At 44.4% G+C, this 22,929-nt stretch overlaps 1 protein-coding gene across 14 annotated transcripts in view; it reads right to left on the minus strand.

Moving 5' to 3' along the window:
- Positions 1–62: 62 nt before the first annotated feature.
- USP2 (ubiquitin specific peptidase 2) overlaps positions 63–22,929 on the minus strand; it is a 293,747-nt gene continuing 270,880 nt past the window's right edge. For all 14 annotated transcript variants that reach the window (XM_085645929.1, XM_085645936.1, XM_085645935.1 and 11 more), the window contains 3 exons: positions 22,085–22,192; positions 9,076–9,196; positions 63–4,571 (listed from right to left, as the gene is read on the minus strand). In XM_085645929.1, coding sequence (XP_085502055.1) covers positions 4,484–4,571; positions 9,076–9,196; positions 22,085–22,192 — 317 coding nt within the window. In that variant the 3' untranslated portion in view covers positions 63–4,483. The remainder of the gene's footprint in view (positions 4,572–9,075; positions 9,197–22,084; positions 22,193–22,929) is intronic.

The raw sequence follows: 22,929 nt of genomic DNA on the forward strand, positions 1-22,929 counted from the left end.
GAAGGACGTACAACAAGCAATCCAGTCCTTAAGGCATAATAAAAACACACAAAAACAAGAAATCTACTCCAATATTTATAGTTTATATACATCATCTGTAAAGACCATTGGTCCTCCAGGATAGGCACACAAAAACACAAACATATGTCTATACAGTCCAGTGCTTTCCTGGCCACCTGCACAAAATAAGGCCTCACATGTTTTTTCAGTCGGCGCATCTTATTTACATGGTAAACAAGTATTGTAAGCAAACAATCAAGCATGATGCATGAAGGGATGTTTCCCATTGGGACGGGCTTCATGATTAAGGCAATGCAGCAAGTCCTGCTCTGAACACATACATCCCTACTACTCACAAGTCCTGCAGCGTGTGAGTGTGTGAAAAGTTGCCTGCAGGAGAAACCAACCACATTCCTCTGCTGTGAACTCATGAAACATGTCCTGGATAGTCACTCACCTTCATATTGGTGATTTAAGAAAGACCTCATCCATGTGGACCACTCCAACCTCCCACATGGTGAATATATGCAAACTCTCATGATAGAAAACACCCTTTCCTACGCGAAACTACCAAACTCAATTAGGAGAATTCAACTAATCTTAGTCTTTTAAATATGCTGTGCTTTAGAACTCTGCCAACCTCCCTTCAATTAATGAAGAACCCTGTATTGATGACATCCCCCTTCTGTGAATCCACAGATCTGGTTGTGGAAACTTCACCGCCATTTTGTGAAGCTTTGAAAGATCACTTGCTGGAGGACATACTACACTCTTCCAACTCAGTAAAAGAACCTGTATTGAGAATTCCATAGCTCCATGATATATTTTCTATACTCCCATGCTGCAGAAGTATACCACCCTTCATTGAATATTGGGAGGGTAGTGGGCAGTACAAATTCTCTCCCTGCGTATGACTAAGTGAAAGAACTCTGGGGCATATGTACAAGGAAGTGACGGAGCACGGCAATAGTCTTCTTGGCTTAACACCTCATTCCACCACTTCTAAAAAACAGAGCTGCAACGTATTCACCAAAGATATGGTGCATCCCTGCGTTTCCCCCTACGTTGGAACTAAATTTACCTGCCTAGCGATTTCCCTGGTTTAAACTTTGGTGCTGGCCCATATTTACGCCACTCTAGTAAATATGGGGCAGGGTCAAAATCAAGGGGTGTTGTGGCGGAGCGCCCACCGCAACACACATTGCACCCTTTCATCTAAGTGACTTAATGCTGCTTTGTAAATAAGGCAGGGCCACAACATCAAAGAAAGTGATGTTATGATGGCAATAGGGGCTTGTAAATATGCCCTTCTATGTTAACAACTCCACTTCAATACATTCACACGAATGTACTGAAGATCTAGTATAGACTTCCACTACCCTCTTATAAATCTGTTGAACATCCCGTATGGAGAACTCTAATGATCCCTTACTGGCACCATCCTGCAAATCTTTGCAACATCCAGTGATGCAGCTCTTTCCCTCCTAAATGCATAAAGGACCCATGTTGAGTACTCCACCATAGTCTAGAACTCCACCACACTTCTGTACATCTCCGGACAGTGCTATGCTGAGAACTCCACCAGCATGCTGTGAATAAAGGAAAGATTCCACGATGAAGGTATTTTCTCTCCTGTAAATCTCCATGGTGGAGAACTCCACTGCTGTCATTTGAATCTACAAAAAGATGCCTTGCTGGGAAACCCACCTCCTTCCAAATTGATATATGCAGGAAGGGAGGGAATAGAAAAAGACTGCCAAGGAGAACAGGAGAAAGAAGTGCGGGGAGAGTGAGCATGAGAAGATACAGTTGGGGTGTGGGGCAGGTACTTACAGTGAAGAGGATGGGAGGTACACAGACTATTGCTCCATCAGAAATAGATGATTATCAAAACTTATCACTGAGAGGAGGCATTATGTGAGTTAGACGTGGGTACAACCAGCATCGTCTGAGAGGTTTGAAATGGGTGGCTGAACAGTGGAGGTATTATGCGTTTTATTTGCTTTGATTCATCTGACATTATACACTTCCTAACATTAGAAAGTTGAAAGGGGGAGGTTTAGGGGCAGAAAGGACAGAGTTAACCTCTAAATTAGCATTCATTTGCCGAGATATTTTTTAAGAATAGCATACAAAAAACATGCAAAGTAAACCACTCAATTTTTGATCTCTGAATCAATGCTGCCGATCCTTAAGAGACACACAACTAGGAGTCATAAATAGGAACCCGCCAAAGTGGGAATGCTGCCCCCACTACCACCACCATGCCATGGATGGGTTGGCCAGGATTTTTCTATCCTCCATGCTATTCTGAAGTGATATGATGGAACAGATCTTCCTGCCTGTAAGGGACACGATTTTGGGGTTTCTCTTTTTGAATTCTCAAATTCCATACATCCTTCAATCAAGCCTGGGAAAAGAAGTAGCCAATGGTGCAGAGTCCCCTGGGCAGATTTATGGAGTCTTTTTGACAGTTTCTACATAAGGACACTAAAATAGGTACCTTTTGGGCCAATAAGGGTGTTGACCGCAGTGCCCCATTGAGATGCACGATAACAAGGGATTCAGGAAAATGCTTACACATGTGGTGACTTAAGCAGTTTCTGAAGGGTGGGTTGTTCCTAAAGAGGTTGTTTAAACTCCTTACTACATTCAATACACCTTCCTCAGAATCCTTGTCTTTATTCCTTTTCAAACATTTAGAAGTGTTAAAAGGAGATCTATTAAGACACAACCGGTCGATGTGGGGTTTTTATGCCACACTAATTTACACTACGGCATGGTTTTTTAAACTGTTTATTCCAAGGCCCGCTTGAGTAGCTCCCCTTCCCGATTAAAATGTTAATTTGGTTTCTGCACTTAACATGTAAAATATCAAATATCTCCCCATTTGGAGTCTGGCATCTCTTGGACAGTGGCCAGCTTGAATTAGTTTGAAGATCACTTCATTAGGGGAAGAATGTTCTTGAGGTGGAAAATTCTGATTTTAAGCAAAAATGAATTGTGAGAAATTCTCCTGCTAACATATTCTTACAACCAGAAAAAATGACCTTGGAAAGACATTAGGAGGCCCCTTTGGTCATCAGTCTGTATGTGTTCAGATGCCTGACTATCGAATATCATCAAACAGAATGATCTGCTCCAGTCATTCCACCCCTTCTGCATAGGAGCAGAAGTTGTAAGGCTATACTCACTCCCAGTCCCTCCTAGAATCCAAATTTACAGTAGTAGCGGAGGAGCAAGCACAAATGAATAAGAAGAGAGACCGTCTTCTGGACTAGTCCTATGTCCTGCTCCCTTTGATCCCCTCGAGATGGATTTAGCAGGACTGGATGCCTCAATGAGCTGGCCCTACAACATGCGATGCTGGGGACTTGCAGGTGCTAAAGAAAGATCACTCAAGGGGCCTTCATCTATGGCAACCAAGCACTCAGGTCAACACTTTCAAAGAATAGAAGATGCAGCTCCTTTGCACACTGTGCCAGGTTTTAAACCAGACCCTCCCACTGACATTAACTTGTTGCAGCCATTTCGCAAGGTTATGAATATATACATTAAAACCTGTATTGGTCACACTAAAATGGCAAACAAACCTTAATGTGTCTCTCTGCTTTTATTTTGGTTGTTACAAGTAGTGCAATGTCTCTTCATAAGTACAGTTAGACGAGATAACACAAACCCCTGCGGCTTCGCTCCGAGATGTACATTTTCTGCCCCACAGAGACTGGCTTCGGCAAGTACACTGATGGTGACATGTAGCCTCACGCTGATGAGTGCTCACGGGGTCCCATGCTGTCTCACTCCATGATGTGCTTGCGAACGATCCCTTCACATGTTACCTTAGCTAGCACCTCCAAACGCTCAGGGGAGTAAGAGATTTAAGGCAGCTTGAGGTAAACTGTCCCTGAATGCATCTGGTTAATTGTAAAAATACAATTATTTTCTTTCCCCTCAGCTCAACATTTGTACCCATTTCAAAGCAAATTGTAGGTCAAATTCAAGGAAGGTGCACATCCATTAGGATTCCTACTCCAAGTGCACACCTCATTGGGCTGTTTGCACCCCTCCCTCATTCAATATGACCCTCAAATTCATGTTTCAGTGGTTTATCAATAAAATAACAGTCCGCACGCATGAGAGCACCCTATCCTGAACAGACAGCGACAGGGAAGAACAATCATATTGCTGGTGTATTTAATTTCCCACACTTTCACCACACAAACGCACACACATGCACACTTCAAAATTAGCATATTCAAATACAAGGCCACAGGTGGTACAGCTGTGCTGTTTAAGAGCTTTCAGTGTCTCTGTCAGAGTTTGCTGGGCCGGTATCAGTCTCGCTTCCTCACGGACGCCCACCAGCCTCAGGACCTCTGGAACTCAGGTGGACTAATGCCTCTTCTTGGATTGTTTTCATGGCTCTTCATTTTCCCATCTCTTCTGTTTTATTACAACGTCCCAAGTAGCCTGGAAGGCGTGTTTACATTCTGGAGGAGGGGCTGGAGAGCTCATAGAATAATACATAGGCATCACTTGTCCGTACTTGACTGGAGGACATGGGGGACACGCTAGAAAGAGGGGCAAAAAGAAAAGGTTAAGTAACTGAGAGTTAAACCCTAACCATTGCTCAGAAGTTGCACAAGTTCAATAGGAAAGGAAGACTGGAACAAGGACTCTATTCAAGACAGGGAACTCAGTAATTAAGATGGGTTTAGAACATGTCTCTAGGGATGAGGCTAGAATCATAGATCTTGAAAGGGTGCTTGACAGAGTAGTATGGAACAATGCTCTAAGAAGGAATCCATGGAATGGGAGGGAACCAGAGATTTAGCAAGCATCTAGAACCGAGAATGGAGGGAGGGTGCAACAAGGTGGGCTCTAGAGGAGTGCTAGAACTAGGCATCTTTGACATGGTATTTTTATTATAAATATTGAAATTTGAAAGTCCTTCAAACAAAAGTCCTGTACATAGTAACAAGTTAGGGAAGATGGAGAAACTTTTTTTCTACCCAAAATACCCTTAACTGTTCCTGCCTGCCAGAAACAGAAAGGCTTCCACTGGGTGTGTGTGTGTGTGTGTGTTTGTACTTATATAGCGCACAGCTACCCCATTTCGGGGTTTCCCGGCGCTGTACTCATACCGCTAGGGAACCCTTCCTGGCTTTTCCCTGTGAAATGTCCACTCCTGGGCATCCCCAGGGTGAAGCCAGGCATCCCAGTGCTGTTGGGGCCGTTGTGGAGATTAAGCAAGCTATTGCCCAGAGTTGCAGCGTGGGACCCATGATTAGAATAGGCAATGAGGCAAGAAATCAGGTCCGAGGAATTATGAGCCCAAGACCCTCCAAGACCCACCGAGGCGGGAATCGAACCCTGGTCCCGGGCCAGACCTCTGCATCAGGGTCTGCCGCTCTAACCATTGAGCCACACTTCTCCACTGGGAGCAGGAATGTTTCTCCCAGCCCGCTCTGTTGTGGGAAGGGAGTACAGGATTGCTCCCACCTGGCGGGAGCAGAAAGAACAGCTGCTCCCACCAGGTGGTAGCAAACCCAAACAGTTGGCTCCCACTGGCTTACAGAATGGGTGCTGGCCGGCGGAGCTAGTGGGGCCAGAGTCCTCTCCCCATGGCCCACAGCAGGCCACAGAGTTGAGGGTGCCCTGGGTGGAACCAGGACACCTACATAAAACCAATAACTACCCAGTGGCGACTGCCACCATTTAATATACATATATACCAAAAAAACCTCTGAACTACACCAGTTATAGTTTACTCCGATGTGCACTGCAATGACCTCACATATTACATCACTCATGAAATGTTAAATGACATCATTGATGAGGTCATCCAACCTACTGCTCCTAAAATGATTCTATAGTATTATTACCATACCATTGTAGAGTCACTTCAACCATTGGCTCTTTCAGGGAATTTGAAAGGTTCTTTAACCTAAGGTAAGATATTTTTACTCTACCTAACTATAATGCCACTTTAACCTTTGCTTTTTTCAGTGATTATGTATATTCTGCTGTAATACTGTGCCAAGAATGGTAAAAGCTTTTTGTCTTTTTCAACTTGGCATGAAAAGCACTAGCTAATTCTATGCTCAAAGACTTTGCTGTAAAAAGGCTTTGTCACTTTTCTAGCTCGGTGTGGGTGGCACTGTGCTAATCCTGTACTAAAAACTCTGCTAACAAAAACAGATACTTGAGGTGAGTAGTTGAGGGCAGTGTTGTAGAGTGCTCCATAAAAAGGAGCTACCCTCTACCTAAAACTTTAAAACTTGGGAACTGCCCAGAGTTTCCAGCTTCCTTTTTGCATAATTCATGTGCCACTCTTCGCCTGAAAGTGCATTATGATGTTGATATTTTGATTGTTGGAGTGATAGACAATTGTTAGTGATGGTTCAGTGAACGAACTTTCGAAGTCGACAAAGTGAGTTTTCAGCGTTCTTCTGAATAAGGGAGAGAGCAGCATTACACAGGGGAAGGATAGGGAAGTATAGTAGTCAACAAAGTAACATGAAAGATTTGGAAGAGAAAGAGGCAAAGTGGTGGGGAGCTTGTTCCAGAGTAGGAGGCCATGAACATGTAGGAATCTGAAACAGGAGGGGTGCACACAGGATTTATATACCTCCAGCAGATGGAGTGTGACTGATCAAAGTGGTTGAGGAGGATTACACTGTGTCTACAGTGCAAATTCCTGGAGTAACAGAGTGAGTTGCTTTAAACACGAAATTGAGTGAACAACAGAGGTCTCTATGTGCCACAGAGAGACATCCCTGTTATGACTGTGGAATATGGTAGAAGATTGAATGTGCATTTGCTTTATTCAGGCAGAAATAGGGAAGAGTCTCAGAGAACCAGGGAAAGGACAGGAACAAGAGTCCTAAGGAAAGGGTTAACCCAGGGCTCTGAGGAAGAGGCCAGAACAGGGCTATAGGGAAGGGAAATTTAGAGGTTAAACCATGGTTCATGGGAAGTACCTAGAAACAGAAGCAATGGTGCTAAAACAGAAATCAACAGAATGGAAATGTTTCACAAACCTCTGTCCCTGGCTGGAAGGCTAAAAACAAGGTGAAAAAGGTTAAAGAAGGCTAATATCGGGGTTACCAGGTAAAGAAGGGAAAACAAATCACAGCTGAAGGGGACAAAAAGAGAGAGATTGAGAGCTGAAATGGAAAAATAGACCAAAGGGACTAGTCATATAAGGATGGAGGGAAAACCCCGAGGGCTACACCATGTGTTCTACTCTGGCTTGAGAGGGGTGGCAGTTTTGTGGGTTCTATGATGAGAAATAGAATAGGCCCATACGTGGGGAATGGAGAGGGATGGGCACATAGCTATGGAAGTGGAAGTGGATTTAGATGAGGAAGAGAGAAGACTAAGGTTTATGGGGATGGGGTAGGCCCAGGGCTGCCTAACAGGGATGGGGGTAAACCCTAGGGTATAGAACAGGGGTGGGCCTGAGACTTTAGCAGGTTGAAAGAAATTAGTGAGAGCTAGATGGTAAGGAAAACTTTAGGCCATGGACAACAGCAAGGAAACTGGTCAGGTCTGCAGGAGGAGGAAGAGGATAGAATCAGTACTATAGCACAATAGGAGGGTGACAGAGGATGGGTCCATTGCAATGAGAGGGGGATAGGCACAACATGGTAAGAGGAAAAACCCAGGGTTGTAGGAGGGAGAGGGATTACACAAGGGCTAAAGCAGGTGGATAAACCAATGAGTTCATGAGAGTGCTAGATAGGCCAATAACTATGGGTGGATAGGCCCTGGGATGTTATATGGTGAATGGAAAATACCCTGGATTACAGGAGGGGTTGATAGCCTGAGGGCTATTAGATCAGTAAGGGAATCCGCCTAAAACTACAGGATGGGGAAAGGTATATTGCACAGCTACAGGAGGGTTCTAGAACAGGCAGAGGGGTAGATGCAGAATTCTAAAGGTGGGATCATCACACCGCGCAAGTGTCATTTGGTGAAACCAGAGGTTGGCTAGTCTTAATATGGTGGTAGAGCTTTTGAGAGATTAACTGAATTGGGCAATAGGACAGTCAGAGCGTTGTGACAAATGGTATAGTGCCAAGGATCTTGCTCTAGGGAGCAAACAGCTGACCAGAGTTCTAGTCCATGGGTGTGTCACAAGGCAGGAATCTAATGCACACACTGGAGTGGAAAATAGATCGAAAGAGAGAAAGGCAATGAGAGAAAAAGAAAGAAAGGAGATTAGTGTAGGAAATAGGGCATGTAGATGGCTCATTAGGACAGAGAGCAGGGAGACCAAGAAAGAAAGTGTAGGATTACGTCAGAGAGAGAGAGAGGGGTTAGGAGAGAGAGAGAAAGACAAGGAATTAAAAAATGAATGAGTACGAGAGAGAAATAACAGAGGGGTGGGAAAGAAAAGGACTTACAAAAAGAAACATTAGTGAGCAGGAGAGAAGGTGAGGAGAAATTAAGTGGGTAATTATGACTTTGGCAGAGTGGGGGCACCAGGGTAGATTGGCAGTGCTTCTCTCCCACCATGCCCATGGTTCTCCATTTCTATTTCAAGTGGGAGGAGTTCAAGGTTCACACTGCTGGTTCAAACCTTAACAGACGACCCATACACCAAGATAACACAGTGCCGCCCACCCCACACTATTTAGCACAGGGCAACATTCACTTGTTTTCCCTACCAGGGACTGTTAGGTGAGTCACAGTAATTCCATGGAGGACACGCCATACCATGGAGGCCTCGCAGCACATCAGTGCCATTTTTAAATTCTCTAAAAACAAACTTAACAAGTTGTTTAAAAAACAAAAACTCTGATGTGCAGGCGTATAAAACATGGTAGCCGCTTGGCAAAGGATCAGCGCCTTCAATGGAGCAGCTGCAGAAGTGACTCCACTGAGGGCACTCCGTTACTAAATTTAGCATGGGTCCTTCGCCAGGTGGGGAACTGACCTGATCGCTTTATCGACTACTTACCATGGTCTGAATAAGCTTTCAAGTGGAGCATCTTTTTTAATTGTATAAGCTTATCCTCACACGAGCATTACTGTTACATTTGATATCACACAGGCATGCTGCCTTACCGCGAGTCGTTGAAGGTGTGCCATTCTCCTGAAGCTGGGTTCTTGCAGTACGCCGTGTAGTGCCCTCCCATGGTAGTCCCAGAGTGGTTGGAGACCGCACAGAGGTTATACACAGTATGAGCTGCCAGACAGAGAGCAAAGAGCATGAAGAAGGAGAAAAGTAAACAAGCTTCTCACACAGGTGAATGCAGGCCAGTTTTATAGAGGACTCACATACTAGAACATAGGTGAACCTGCAAGGGAGGATACTGCCCAGCAGTTTCAAAACCAAACTTCAAATACTTCACCCCTAGTGCTTGCAAATCCATTCGACTGCTCCACCCGGAAGGCACCACACTTGTGATACCCCTAGACCTGTGCTCATGACCCACTTGAGGATACTGCTCTTCCTGGCTCCGGTGGCATGTGCTGAGGTCCCCACAGAGTGTTTAGTGGAAACATGGTACCATACAGGCCCTACCCAAATCAGAATTGACAATTCATATTCAAAATCATGTCCCGGAGTCCTGATTTTTGTTGTAGCTTCATTTATATAGCATGATGACACACCAAAGTGCACAGTTGATAAAATGGTTGTCCAATCATGAGCTTCGAATTAGTTGTATAAGATATATATCGAACTTTTTGGGTTAGAATGGTGTCCCTCTCTGAAGAACAGCAGTCAGTGGAAAACAGGCATTGACAAAGTCAGTAGGTCTTGGCTTTTGGCTGCCATTGCAGACCTATTGCTTTATCTTATTTAGATGCTGTTATGTACTGACCAAAAATCCCCCCCCCCCCCAAAAAAAGCACAATAGCCTAATCATGCGTATGCATCATCATCGATGAACTTGCATGCTTCATGAAGCTACAGCAGCTGAGTGTGATGGCGTGTATGCATAGCAGAACATTTTTGTTTTCTTTTATACCATTATGGACACCCATCCTTGAGTGGTAAATAAAAACAAGCATTGGCATAGCCAATAGGTCTCGCCTTTGGGACCTTATAAGTGTTTAGCTATGCAACAGTTGCATAACTAAATACTTATAAGGTCCCAAAAGCGAGACCTATTGACTATGTAAAGCGGCCGCGAAAGTGATCGCGATCAAACATCAAAGTGGCCGTGCGGCCGCGAAAGTGAAAGTAATCGCGGTAAAGCGTGGCACGCGCGCCGGCGCACATGCACTGTAGCTCTAGGCTGGCCTGGTAGCACTTTTTGGAGCCCTCTCAATAAGTCTCGCCAGACCAGCGCATGTGCTGGGTCAGGCGAGACCTAAAAAGGAATAGATTGTGTGTGAAAGCACATTTTAAGAAAGAGGCAGCCCAGAAGCAAATTGAAGCTGCTAGGACTGCCAAAAAGGGGAAAAGAAGGCAATTGAGAGAAACAGGGGAGCAAGGATTCACGAGGTGGGGAGCATGGTGGTAAGAGAAAGGGGAAATATAGGATGGTTATTGGAGAGGAGAGGATGTTGAAAAAAAGCAAAAACGGACAGGGAGGTGTGGAGAAAGCAATGGAGAAGCTGGGGGAGGCAATGGTGGTGGAGGATGCTGTTAAAAATATGGACTGGAAATGGTGAGTGAAGCAATGGATGAGATGGGGAAGTGAGCAACAAAGAGAACATCAAGATGGGAGGATTTGAGTGGGGAAGCAACACTAGTGTGTTGCTCGCACGAGGGCAAGAGTAAGAAAACACATGGACTCAAATAGAGTGCTAAAAGCAAAAGAAAAAAGTAGTTCCAGGAGTTTGAGGAGTGGAATAAAACAAGTAATTGAATCACAATGATGGTAAGGAAGCTGTGCTGCATAGGAAAGACAACCACAAGAAGGAAAGACTCTGAATAAAAAGCAAGAAAATGAAATTTCCAAGAAAGCTAACCAATGGTAAGAACTGGGCTGGTAAAAACAATATTGGTATTGTTCCTAATAGGTCTTTGAGAACATCGATATGTGAACCCAACACATATAGTGCGTGAGGTCTAAAGTGTATAGCAAGGAGGAGGAGCCATCCTGGTGATGGCTTGTTCCAGTGGCTCCCTTTTTAAGCTGCAAAACTAGCTTCTAGTCTTGGCCACGGGCTGGCAGTGTTACCTCTTAAATGCTTAGATTTATTAACATAAGGCTTTTCTAGAGTACTGTAAGTTCAGTTTTCTTAGGGGTGGTTCCAGTGAAATAACCAAAATGCATAAAATGCAGTCCATTACACCATAGCAAGAGACATAAAATAATGTTTAAAAAAGTGAGCAGAAACAGAAAATATGTCCATAAAGTAATTTGTACCATGAAAGACGCTGCAAAAGTGGACGCCTCTGGCGGTTTACAATATGAAGTATTGTCTTGGAAAATAACAAATGAAAGCAGGCGTCCCAGACCAGAGGGTCTGCAAGTATAAACACACATACCTTGTGGTGTGGGGACCCTGGTGGGCAGCGGAATGTAGCCCCACCGGCTTTTACAGTGGAGGGATTCATGGAACAATACCCCCGTCACCCACTCCTCAGACCCTCACTCCCAGATTTTGAAGTAGCGACTGGGTTATAAACAGTTGCAGACAGAGTATAGCTCTCTGAAGTCTTGCTGCACAGGCCTGCCTCCTTCAAACACTTTAACCAGAGGAGCAAATTATGCCAGGGCTGCTTGGCCTCTTTATTTTGATAAATATTTATTTGTGGTCGCCCAGGAGTCGAACCTCTCCTAAAATTGTTCCGTTTGTCAGGCTGAAAGAATGAGGGAAGTCAGGACATGCTATTTTATGGTTATACTCCTGCTGGCTTCCCTGGCATAAGTAAAAGGATTTTAGGAGTGGTTCAGCACTTCTACAAATGCAATGAAATAATTATCAAATACAAAGGAGACTCAGACCCCCCCCAGAATTTGCACTTTGGGTTGAAGCTCTTCAAGGAGACTTGCAGAGTGCAGCAAGATGTCAAACAGGCATGTTCTGTCACTATGTTTGATCTTCAGTGTCTGTGGAAACATTTAAAACAGAAACTCATAGCTTTAAATATTATGGCTATGAACATGAATAAATATGGGTATATTGTCAGATTGACTTAAGGTGTGATAAGTATATCTCTGTATACTAACACTAATTGAATAATTGAACACAAAGAGCTGATCTTTGGTTAAAATGAAGAGAGAATGGTACAACCATACAATCTCTGAACTGCACAATATGCAATCATGGATTCAAATCCCAGCTTCCTCATTTAACCCAATTGTGTGATTCACAGCCCACCATTCTACTTCACTGTGTATCATTTTCTTTAACCATTCAGTTTCACAGCACATTGAAGTAATTCAATGCAGGATCGGCGCTCTACAAAAACCACAGGTATAATCTGTAAACAAAAAATTATCTTGTTTTACATTCAACAATAATAGAGGCTTTTTTTTTAAGTGAACATCGCAAACTGACATCTTGGGTAACTTGTGGCAGCGCTGTCAGAGCACGGAGTTATTGTTTCATGTTTAAAAAAAATTAATTTCAGTCAATGTCACTCCATTTATCAATATAATCTAATTCTATGTACTTTATTGAGAAATGTTGAAAACCCCATTTATTTTTCATTTTAAAGTCTTTATCATATTGTTTCATGGCATTTGTAGCCTGAATTACAACTTTTGATGGCTCGGCTCATGCCTCTTAGAGTCATAATGACCCTGGATTCGCTCTCCCTAAGGCTGTCCGCACCCCTACATAAATGTAGTGTCTGATATGCCCTAGCACTCAGTGGGCGCTGGCAACAAAGAAGTCTATTGCATCTGTGGCTACTTGCCTGCCTGGGCACTTAGAATCATGGTAGTTTGCGGGTTCAGTGGTTCACGGGGCTCAGAAGATGCTGTATGAAGTCTACAGCTATGGGCTGAAAGAGACTCTCACCTGGGTCTGTTTCCATTCGTGCGCTGGGCTCTTGGCTGCTTCTCCTTCTCTCTTGAACTCCATAATAGCTGCTGTTTAAGGTAACTCCACGGCTAGTTCACTTCAGATTTCAATTCTCTTATCTTCTCCCTTTCCATCATGGCTGTTCCTCCCTTAATTTCTTTCTGACTTTCCCAATCTACTATGCCTTTTGCCATGTGATGTCTGATGTCACTTCCTTTTTACGTTCTTTTACTACTGAAAGGCCTCAGTCTGGCTGGAGAGTGCATTGCAACAAAGCTGTGTTCCTTCATTTGTCTCTTCGTTCCCTCCATTTGCTGATCCTGACTTTTGGAACTTGAAACTTCCTCGCCTGGATTCCTGACTCCTGGTCTTCTCCAACGCTGTGACGCCTTCATCTGCAAGGACGTTTTTTTATGCTTTTAGCTTTTTCCTCCTAAGAAGGTGGCAGCTTCTTGAAGGCGCTTGTCTATCCCATATTCCAGGGTGTGGTGACAGTGTGGCTCCCGGAAGCAGTCACTCTTACCATGGACCAGAAGACCAGGATCTGGATTACGAGTGAGCGTCCAGCCCTGAATAACGCCAGGCATAGCACCTTAACCACATTTCACTAGCAGTTTCCAGAAGCATCCAATGCAAGTAAGGTGTCATTTTTGTATGCTCTGGCTTAGTGTACCACAAGCTTATCAAAGAGCTGTGAGGGAGAGACAGAAGCAGCTAATCCTGGTTATTGGAGCATGGCACACAGCTCTCACTGGATGAATAGATTCACTGCTAATTAAACGTATTTAAATATTACTTAAAATGTAATGTAGAGGTTCCTCTGTCTGCAAGACCAAACAAACAAGATAAACTCTCATCCTTCCTTTCACCTTCTCAAACTTTTTCTTACACAAGGTTTTTGATGGTTGGATAGTTCAGTAAGGTAAAACGCCTGCCCACCGAAATGTGTGTTACCAGGCAAGCCACCAGTGGGAATTCTGGTAGAGCTGACGCAGACTCCGAGCTAAGAGAATTTCAGTAAATGATGCACCTTCTTACTGAGTAACAGTAAAACCGGTTATTGACAGTGCAAAGAACCTGCATGAGTTTGATGAGTTATATAAAAAAAAGTTATTTTTATTAACTATAGTTAATGTTTAGTCCTTTTCTATGTACAGTGTTGCTTTGCTTCCAAGCTTGGTTCATGCAAAACGATTTCTAAAAAAAATGCACACATAACTGAATCCTTTGTCGTGCAATATGAAATAAGTAATTAATGATCACCACTACTTTGGTGTCAAGTGCTCAGGTCTCTTGTGCATACTCTCCACAGTGGAACTCTACCATTTCTTCAGGGTGTTTCCTCAGCCTATTTCCATATTCATGCATTCAGTCTACTAGAGTGGGTCTTAACCTGTTGTCTGCGGAACCCTGGTGGTCCGTAATGTCTATTCAGGGGGCCGTGACAGTTTATAAAATTAAATAATATTAGCAGATTAATAAAGTATGTATACATAAAGAGCAAAATTGAAAGTTTTAAAATGTTCTGTATATTTGAAAGCATTTCAAACTGGAAGCTGAAAATTAAGTTGGTATTGTTATCTTGATTTGTGGAAGCAGCACAAGAACAGCAAACAATATCGAATGTGAACTATTGGTGGCCTCAACTGAAGCAGCCATGTCAGGCGCTGACAAAAAGATAACATGCATATTAGGGGCGACAAAGAGGCATGGAAGATTTGAGCAGCATGGGTTCAACTCCAAATTTTGAATTAAAATACAAGTATTTATGTACTAATGTTTGTGAAGTAAATAATTTCTATAATGTGTTTATTTGTTTGATCCATACATGTTTTTGGTGTGTTTTGAAGCACAAATAACAGAAAATGCTTATGACAGGGGTCCCAGGCTTATTAATATTCCAAAGAGGGTTTGAAGTTATAAAAATATAATTTAAATACCAAATTTGCAACGCTTTTTCCATAATGTGGAGCAACACTGCTGATCCAGATCAACCGATTGGTGTAAAGAACTTGAAGGACGGGAGGAGCTGATTAACGTTGTCTGCTTTCTCTCCATGTAATTGAGTAACTATATAAGAAAGCTGACAATGCACTCCTTTTGGCAGGTGTAGTAAGGGTGTAGTCACTTAATCAAAATTGATTGGGTGCACAAGGGTATCGTCCTCTGTTCTTGGGGCGTGGGTCAGAAAAGAATCAAATGCGCTCTCCCTGGCTAGAAGCGGCGCTCCTTTTCATGCACTACCTGAGAGTCTATAATAATGCAGTATATTATGCCAGTTCTTTGTACAATTCTTCCAACAATTAATCAATCTTCAACCATGGTGTTATTGATTGCATTTCTTTAATTCTTTGTCATAATGCATGGATCATCATTCAAGGGTATGCAATATTGTGTTGTCCCAACGGCATGTATTTATTTAACCAATTGTGCTAATATCTGTCCCAGCATGATTCCCTACTGGTCTATCGGCAAAATAATCCCTAAGTTATCTTAGAGTTTACACTTGTCAGTAGACCTGGTCTGACTAAAGGTTATGGTTCCTCAAGCACGCTCTTGTTCTGTCTTTCTGGACACATCTCTCAATGAATACCACTCCTGGACCTTATTTAGACCTTATGACTTTGTGATGATTTTCATACCAATGCTCAGCTGTTCATACATTGATTCGAGATTTTTTGTTGTGTACTCCATTTCTGAATATTAATTGTTCATTCACTGTTTTACCATTTCTCAGTATATTATATCCCCTGAAGAAGGGCATGGCTTGAAATACATTGGGATAAAGGAAGGGAATGAGCATAGCATGACTATGTAAAGGGACGACACAATATTGCATACCCTTGATGACCCATGCATTATGACAAAGAATTAAAGAAATACAACCAATAACACCATGGTTGAAGATTGATTCATTGTTGGAAGAATTGTACAAAGAAAGGGCATAATTTACTGCAGTATTACAAAACCATCAGAGGAGTGCATGGAGGGGCGCCGCTCCCAGCCAACAAGAGCGCATGTGATTCACAGAGTAAAAACTACATTACAGATTTTTCGGTGGTGAACAATCACAGAACACCAAGGTTGATAAAACTGACGTGTAATTCCAGGACCTGGCCGCTAGATGGCAGCGTGATACAGGGCACGTGAATCTATAACAGTTTAATTCAGCCAAATGTGATTCCTAGAGCCGAGCTGGCTTAAAGGCAGTGCCACTGGAGTTATGCAATTTTGCAGTTGTGGTATTTTCAGTGTAACTATACATCTACCGCACCTACCGCATACCTCCAGCCCAAACCATTCAAACAGTTACTACAAAAACCTTGGAAACTGGTGTAATGCAAGGGCAGACGCTTTCCAAAACTTAACTGGCCATCTTTTTCATTTGTTGATTGCTGCATTCAGGGACTCGTAAGGTAAAGGTTAGGGGTGGGCGGAATTTGCGAAATTCACTTTTGCAAATTATCGCGAAAATGTTAAAAATCTCCGCAAACACGCGGAAATATCGTAAAGATGCAGACGTTTTTTTCCTGCCCGTTCGCGGTATTTTCTGCGTGGCCGCGGCTCGCCAACTTACCCATGCAGATGCTCGCGGGCGCGGCCATCTTGTTTTCACTTGTCTCGCGGTGCATGATCGCGAGAAGAAAGACGTGATCGCGCAACGAATGACGTTACTGCAGGCGCGAACTGTCGCGAGACAGCGCAAATGGCTACCAACAATCCAACATCTCGTAGAGAACGCAACCGGATCGGGAAAACTTGTCGGCGAACGCGGGGATTCAGGTAAGGCGATCGCGCGCACGCGAGAATGTATTATTTTACACCGTGAGCAAGCAAAACATTTCCAGTAAAATGCGGATTGCGGAAATTTGGACATTTTCACGCTCTCTGCGGAACGCGAAAATGTCAAATTATCGCAATTTCCGCTCGCGGAACGGAATTTTAGCCCAGGCCTAGTTAAGGTAAAACATTTCCGCAGACAGTGCCAATGCCACCTAAGTGATGCACTGTGGATGCACTTTTGTCTGCAGAATGAAAAAATCCTCACACATTTAAATGTAATTCAACAATGGTAGAAATAATAATTTCTTCTTTGTCATGAAAATGTTTTGTCATTATTCGAGCAACACCACAGAGACAGCTCCTGAAAGGGCAGGCGGAACCCACAAAATCCCCAAAATGAGATTTCTCTATTTCAGGTCTGTAGTCTTCTTGGATCCTAAGGAATATCCTGGAAGGTATTAAATGAAGTTGTCTTCCACAGTAAACGCTCTTCTATCATTATTGTACTGTATCACTGAAATATTGCCAGTGTCACTGAAATTAAGCAATTATGCGGCCGCAGCGATAGTTATATATTTGCGACATAATCCATCATTTAGCACATAATCTGCAGATTTTAACAAAAATGTTTCTAGCTCAAACGGTTCAAAAGTTACTAAGAATGCAACAACACATATTGTTGTGTGATGGACGGCCCTTTGCAAAGCTGGAATGGTCATCTTTCTGTTGCTTTTCGGTAAATGTGGGTGTTAAATTGGTACCAACAGGGTGCAACCAATGCCCAGACAGTGCTACCAAGTTTAACAAGCATTTACAATGCAATAGGTCTCGCAATGACATTATTTTGAGCTATTGACATTGTAAATGGCAATGCCTTTAAAAAAATTAAAAGGCATTGTTATTTACAATACCAAAAGCAAAACCTATTGCATTGCATAGCGCGATGTCTGTGAAGACGGCGCCGCGCTTAGTAAAGTTAACAAAACAAAAAAAGAGTCTGTTGGGGGGCAGAGAGAGAAGAAGAAATGACGAGACGTGAGATAGGGAAATAATGCACGGAGAAGACAGTATGAGGAAGGTCTCAAAATCTGGCAACACTGCACAACAGGTACACAGCTTCAGCCTGCACCCCCCTGCTGCACAGAATGACCCATCTGAGTCCTCCTTCATCCACACCTCACTCCGTGGTACTCACTGAGGCACACCAGATGCCATGCCGCTCCAAAGGATGGTTGGGGAACGCAGCAATGCAGTGTGGGCTCCACGGAGTGGCTCACGCGGCCGGGGTTTGTCATTCGGCTCAAGCACTCCAGCGGCTAGCCGCCTCTGTAACTTCCGCGGCCGCAAGTCTGAAGCCCTCACGAACTGGACCGAGACTCAGTAGATCTGGGTTCAGACAGCCATAAAAACCACACGGATAGCAGCCGAGGAGCCGAGTGCATAACAGCCAAAACTCCACGAATCAGCATCTGCATCCGTGGATCACATTTGTCCCAGCTGTACGGACAGCTTAGGGGGCATATGCACATGTTGCTGTGATCTGTGTGTGACGCCGTTGAACCCCCAAGAAGGACTTGCTTATTTGCTGTTCCATTATAGTACGACACAATGGTCGCCATTTTCCTGGGCAGCAGTAGCCCAGTTCATATTTGTTGGTCAACAGGTCTGAGACAGCAGTTCGCAGTCACTGCTCGGACAGACACTGCTGTAGTTTCGTGAGGGGCACTGTGCCAACACCTCTTCCCTCCCCCTCCCAACCCCGTCCCCGCCCACACCCGTGCATCCTAAAGTCTGTTCTAAACTTTTATGAGGGAACGGCCGGCAACCTGTATTCTCACCTTTTGTAAAAACAAAACCGAATCTATAAAAACAGTCTTACAAAGGCTCCTATCCCCGGACAGCCCCTCTGTTTTCTTTGTGAAGCTGCTTATAATGGGCAGGCCGGGGCTGAGTTTACGGAACTCGCCAGCACTTCACAGCTCAGAACACGAGGGCACGTCTCCAGGCTGCGAGCCGTGTCCGCTGCATGCGTGTCCGTCAGTCGACACATGTTAGAGATCAAGTGGACACATTAGGGCACCTTTAAAAACAACAAGTAGTACTCGAAATGTGAAATAAACATTTTATGACCGCTCCTGGTCGCAGGGGGAGGGATTGCTCGGGGGACACGTGAATTTGTTACACTTGCATTCTCCAAAGTTAAGGATCGGATAGCCGTGTGCTGACCCTTTCATCGTCTTTGTGTTTCCAAGCTGTGCGGGTTGGGGGCTCTGGCAGTGCACGGGCCGCCTCTGTGGGAAGCCGAGCTCAGGGGCAGCTCCCTCTGTCTGACACGAGGGTGGGACAGACAGCGGTGTGATGGAGAATGATGGGCCCCCCTGCGGAATGTAATGAGGCACCCCCAGGCTCCCATATCATACAAATATCGATTGGTCTTGGGCCGAATGGGGGGCCCTCTGAAGATCGGGGGGGCTGGTAGGTTTGGGTGGGGCACCCTGTGTAGCTGGGGCTGCAGGAGCCCGTGGTATGCCCTTGATCCACTTTGAGGAAAGGCCCCGAGAGCGGCTGCAAATCAGATGACCTTTTCAACTTTCAAATCCTTGTAAGGGAGCGCAACCTATCCAGAGTCTATCAAGAGGAGGTGGTTAAATATAAATTATTTTTTCTTTCGTAACTACAATTACTGTTTTCAAACGCTTTGAATTATGGAAGCTATACTATAAGGTGTGCTTGTGCACATGCAACCGTGGACATCCTGGCACCGAATAACAGATGTTTATTTTTACCCATCCCAACAGTACCCATCCTAGTGACCTCGTAAAGCTAAACGTCTGCGTGCCCCTGCTAGGATTGAGACGTGTGCTCTAGGGGCCAAACACCTAGCAGTGGAGCCCTGAGTCAACCGGCTACCTGATCTTGGTGGTATAAAGCACTCTGCCCATAGTCAGACAGTCACAGCCTCTGGTAGCCATGATTTCTCTACAGCTGTGTGCTGGTGTCAAGCCTATCACACGGGTCTCTCTAATCCCGAAAGCATGGACGTGGCCTCCCGCGTTCCCCGTACTAATCGCTCACGATCACACGGTATAGTCAAGTGTTGGAGCCGGTTTAAGAAAACACATCATCTTCTGCCCTATGGCTAAGAGAGGGTGGCCAGGTTATTCCTCGCGGGTCCCAGCCTCTAGCCTTTGGGTCCAGTGGCAGTCAGTGTCTCCCCACTGATACCCGAGCTGAGCTCAGTAACCATCCCTCCACCCGGGGTGGATCAGAGCGCATTCCTCCTCCTTGGGGGGTGAGGACGGCTGGGTTCCTGCAGGTGCTCGATGGAATGAGGAAAAGGCGCCGAGCAGAGGTATCTGCCTGTGACCCTGTGTGCAGGCATCCCTGCCTGGGAGGACGCGGACACCCGCAGGGCCTCGGGGCTAACAGGTTATACGAGTGAGTGCCCCATTTCCTGGTGCAGTGAGAGTGAAAAATGAAGAAGAACTTTGGAAAATATAGATATTTTGGGTGGCTGTAAGTCCAGCAAAACTGGCTCTTGATACTTGTGCTCTAATTTCAACATGTGTGGAAACCGCTTCCACAAAGTGCAGTGCCCTGCAGTCCACATTGTGATACAGCTCACCTTCAAGCTACGCAGACGACTCCCGCAACCGCATAGTGGGCTATATGTGAGCAGAGGACGGGCGGGTGCAGAACTGCACGACGGGGGCAGCGGACACCAGCGAGGCCGAGTCCGAACAATTCACCGTGGCGGCAAAGTTAGACACAGGCACATGCTTTCAAGTCAACAACAACAAAAAACAAAATGGCCACGGGGTTCGCCGCTCGATGCTGTTTGGGAGGTGGAAGGGGCGTTTATTACTAAGTATGTCAAGTGAAAAAAAAAAGTTGCGTGCCTGCCTGCAGCCCTTCCTCCTTTTGGGATGGCCCATCCAGACTGGATCCTTTGCTTCATGGCTTGTTTAGATAACACGCATACTTTAGATAAGAAATTGCTTCACGACAGCCGTGAAGCAGACGATCCAGTCTGGATGGGCCGGACGAAAAGGGAAAAGGGCAGCAACCAAAAAGGCTCAGTTCCTATCGGAGGCCAGCGTTTTACATAACCGATGACGCCAGCCAATGAAATTGAGGGGCGGTGCTTCAAGTCCCCTTCTGAAAAATCCTCATCTACAATATATCTCGCCAGAGCTAGCAGAGCATGCGCGCTGCAACGCTGGGAAAGACCTAAAAATGACAAAAAATGAAGTAATACTATTGCAAAATGTGCTGCATTATGCCACATAATTTGCCTTTTCGTGCAGCATAATTTACTCAACACTGTTGCATAATTTGGTCCTCTCCTGCTGCATAAATCCTGTGTCCCTGATTATTGCACTTGGAGATCTATTTTTATGGATGTTTATGATGGATCATTTTTATCTGTACACTTTTATGATTTTATACAAAATCGAATAAAGTTATATGATGATGACTGTATCCTAGAAGGAATTTTAGGTCATTCAAGTGTAATGTTAAATATTGTTCTGCTACACTGGTTCTTACTCGAAGGATTGCCCATAGTGAGGAACAGAATAAACCCAAATTGGAGGACCTGTTATCAAGATACCTGGGATACAAAGAATAAAAAAGTGCACCCTTATCTTAATAAGTGTGTAGATATCGACTTGCTGTATGCTGCAGGAAACAAGGTATGCTTCACTCAAACTTTTACTCTTTGAGTTAGAATTGAATGTGTTAATAAAATGGTGTTCCATGCTAGACAATATTATTTGTGGAAAAATAGCATTTTAATAGCATCTATGTGAGTTTAATATGATCTATGTATGTAATATTCTCTCTCGGGAAAGCTTTGTATTTTACATGGCTTTGCGATTCATTTGTATCAATGTGTGTTACAATTCAAAAAAGTTCAATGGTATTGCCAGGTAACATGCTGCATAATGATGCATGACTTGTTGATTTTTTAAGCATAATTTAGTGAACGCCGACACATAATTTGGTCCTCCATTGCTGCATAATTTTATTGATCCTGCCTGTAGGCAAATCAGGAGAAATCTTATAGCTGGCAGACCTGGGGCAGTCAGTCATATATGAGGTTGCATCTGACATGTGACTGACTTTTCTGCCCCATCTGGCCTGACTCTGCCTTTGTCCTATGGACTTCACAAGTGCCTGTTTCCACGCCCTAGTACCAACGTGATTGGCCCTTCAGTGCCACGTGTAAGAAAGACTCCATATTTCTCTGGAGGTTATCTCAGCTATGAATAAGAGCATGTTGTAATCATGGTGCATTTTGCAGGGAGGCCCCCTACTCCTTCTTTCCCCCTGCACCATGTCATTCTACAAGGGCACTTACCGCTTGGGTCTGAGGAAAATTCTCTGAGGTCCAGGTCCTTCAGGGGAAAGCTGACGAAGGCGGATAGCTTGCTGGTCCGGATCCGCGCCTCTGAAAATCGCTTCAAATCTGTGTGATGCAAGAGTCAAGGAAACTGGAGTGAAAGACAACAGCCCTTTGGGTTTGTAGAGACACTCCAGGCTCTGGCAGCATCTACAGGAGTCCAGAGACTAGCGTTCTGCAGAGAAAAGAGGGCCTGTGGGTGTGGAGAGACACTGCCAACTCAGGGAGATCCCTAGAGGCACAGTGAGGCAGTGTGGAGGCAGACACCACCCCCAGGGTTGTCAAGAGATACTGTAGGCTCAGCACCAACAGAGGTACAAAGAACAGACCCTCCCCCCCTGAATATTGCGGCATGGATCCGCAAAATTTGCAGCACAAATATGGAAATTCTGTAGCATTTTTTGCCACTTTATTTTGTCTTTTGCATATATTTTTGCGGGGAACTTGATAAAAATAAATGCCCCCTGAGCCTGCTGTGGACCCTGATAATTTTTTTAAATGCCCCCTGTGGGCTTTAATCATTAAAAAAATAAATGCTTCTATAATTGGGGCAGATGGGTCTAAACTTATAGGGGATGCCCCCATCATATCTGCATGGAGTCCATAACCCAAAACTGACGCCAGGACAGGCTATAGATCTAGATCTCCCGATTTGGTTTGAAGAGATTATCTCTGTCATTGCTAGGCTGAAACTCCTTAATTTCCCTGCGCTATTATACAAATCATTCTGGACAAACACTTGCTCCCTTCCAATTTAACTTCATTAAGGACCCAGATTCGATCCCGTCCTCCATGGTAGAGGC

The sequence above is a fragment of the Triturus cristatus genome, chromosome 3_1 (genome assembly GCF_964204655.1).
Source record: "Triturus cristatus chromosome 3_1, aTriCri1.1, whole genome shotgun sequence".
In the NCBI taxonomy this organism is placed as follows: Eukaryota; Metazoa; Chordata; class Amphibia; order Caudata; family Salamandridae; genus Triturus; species Triturus cristatus.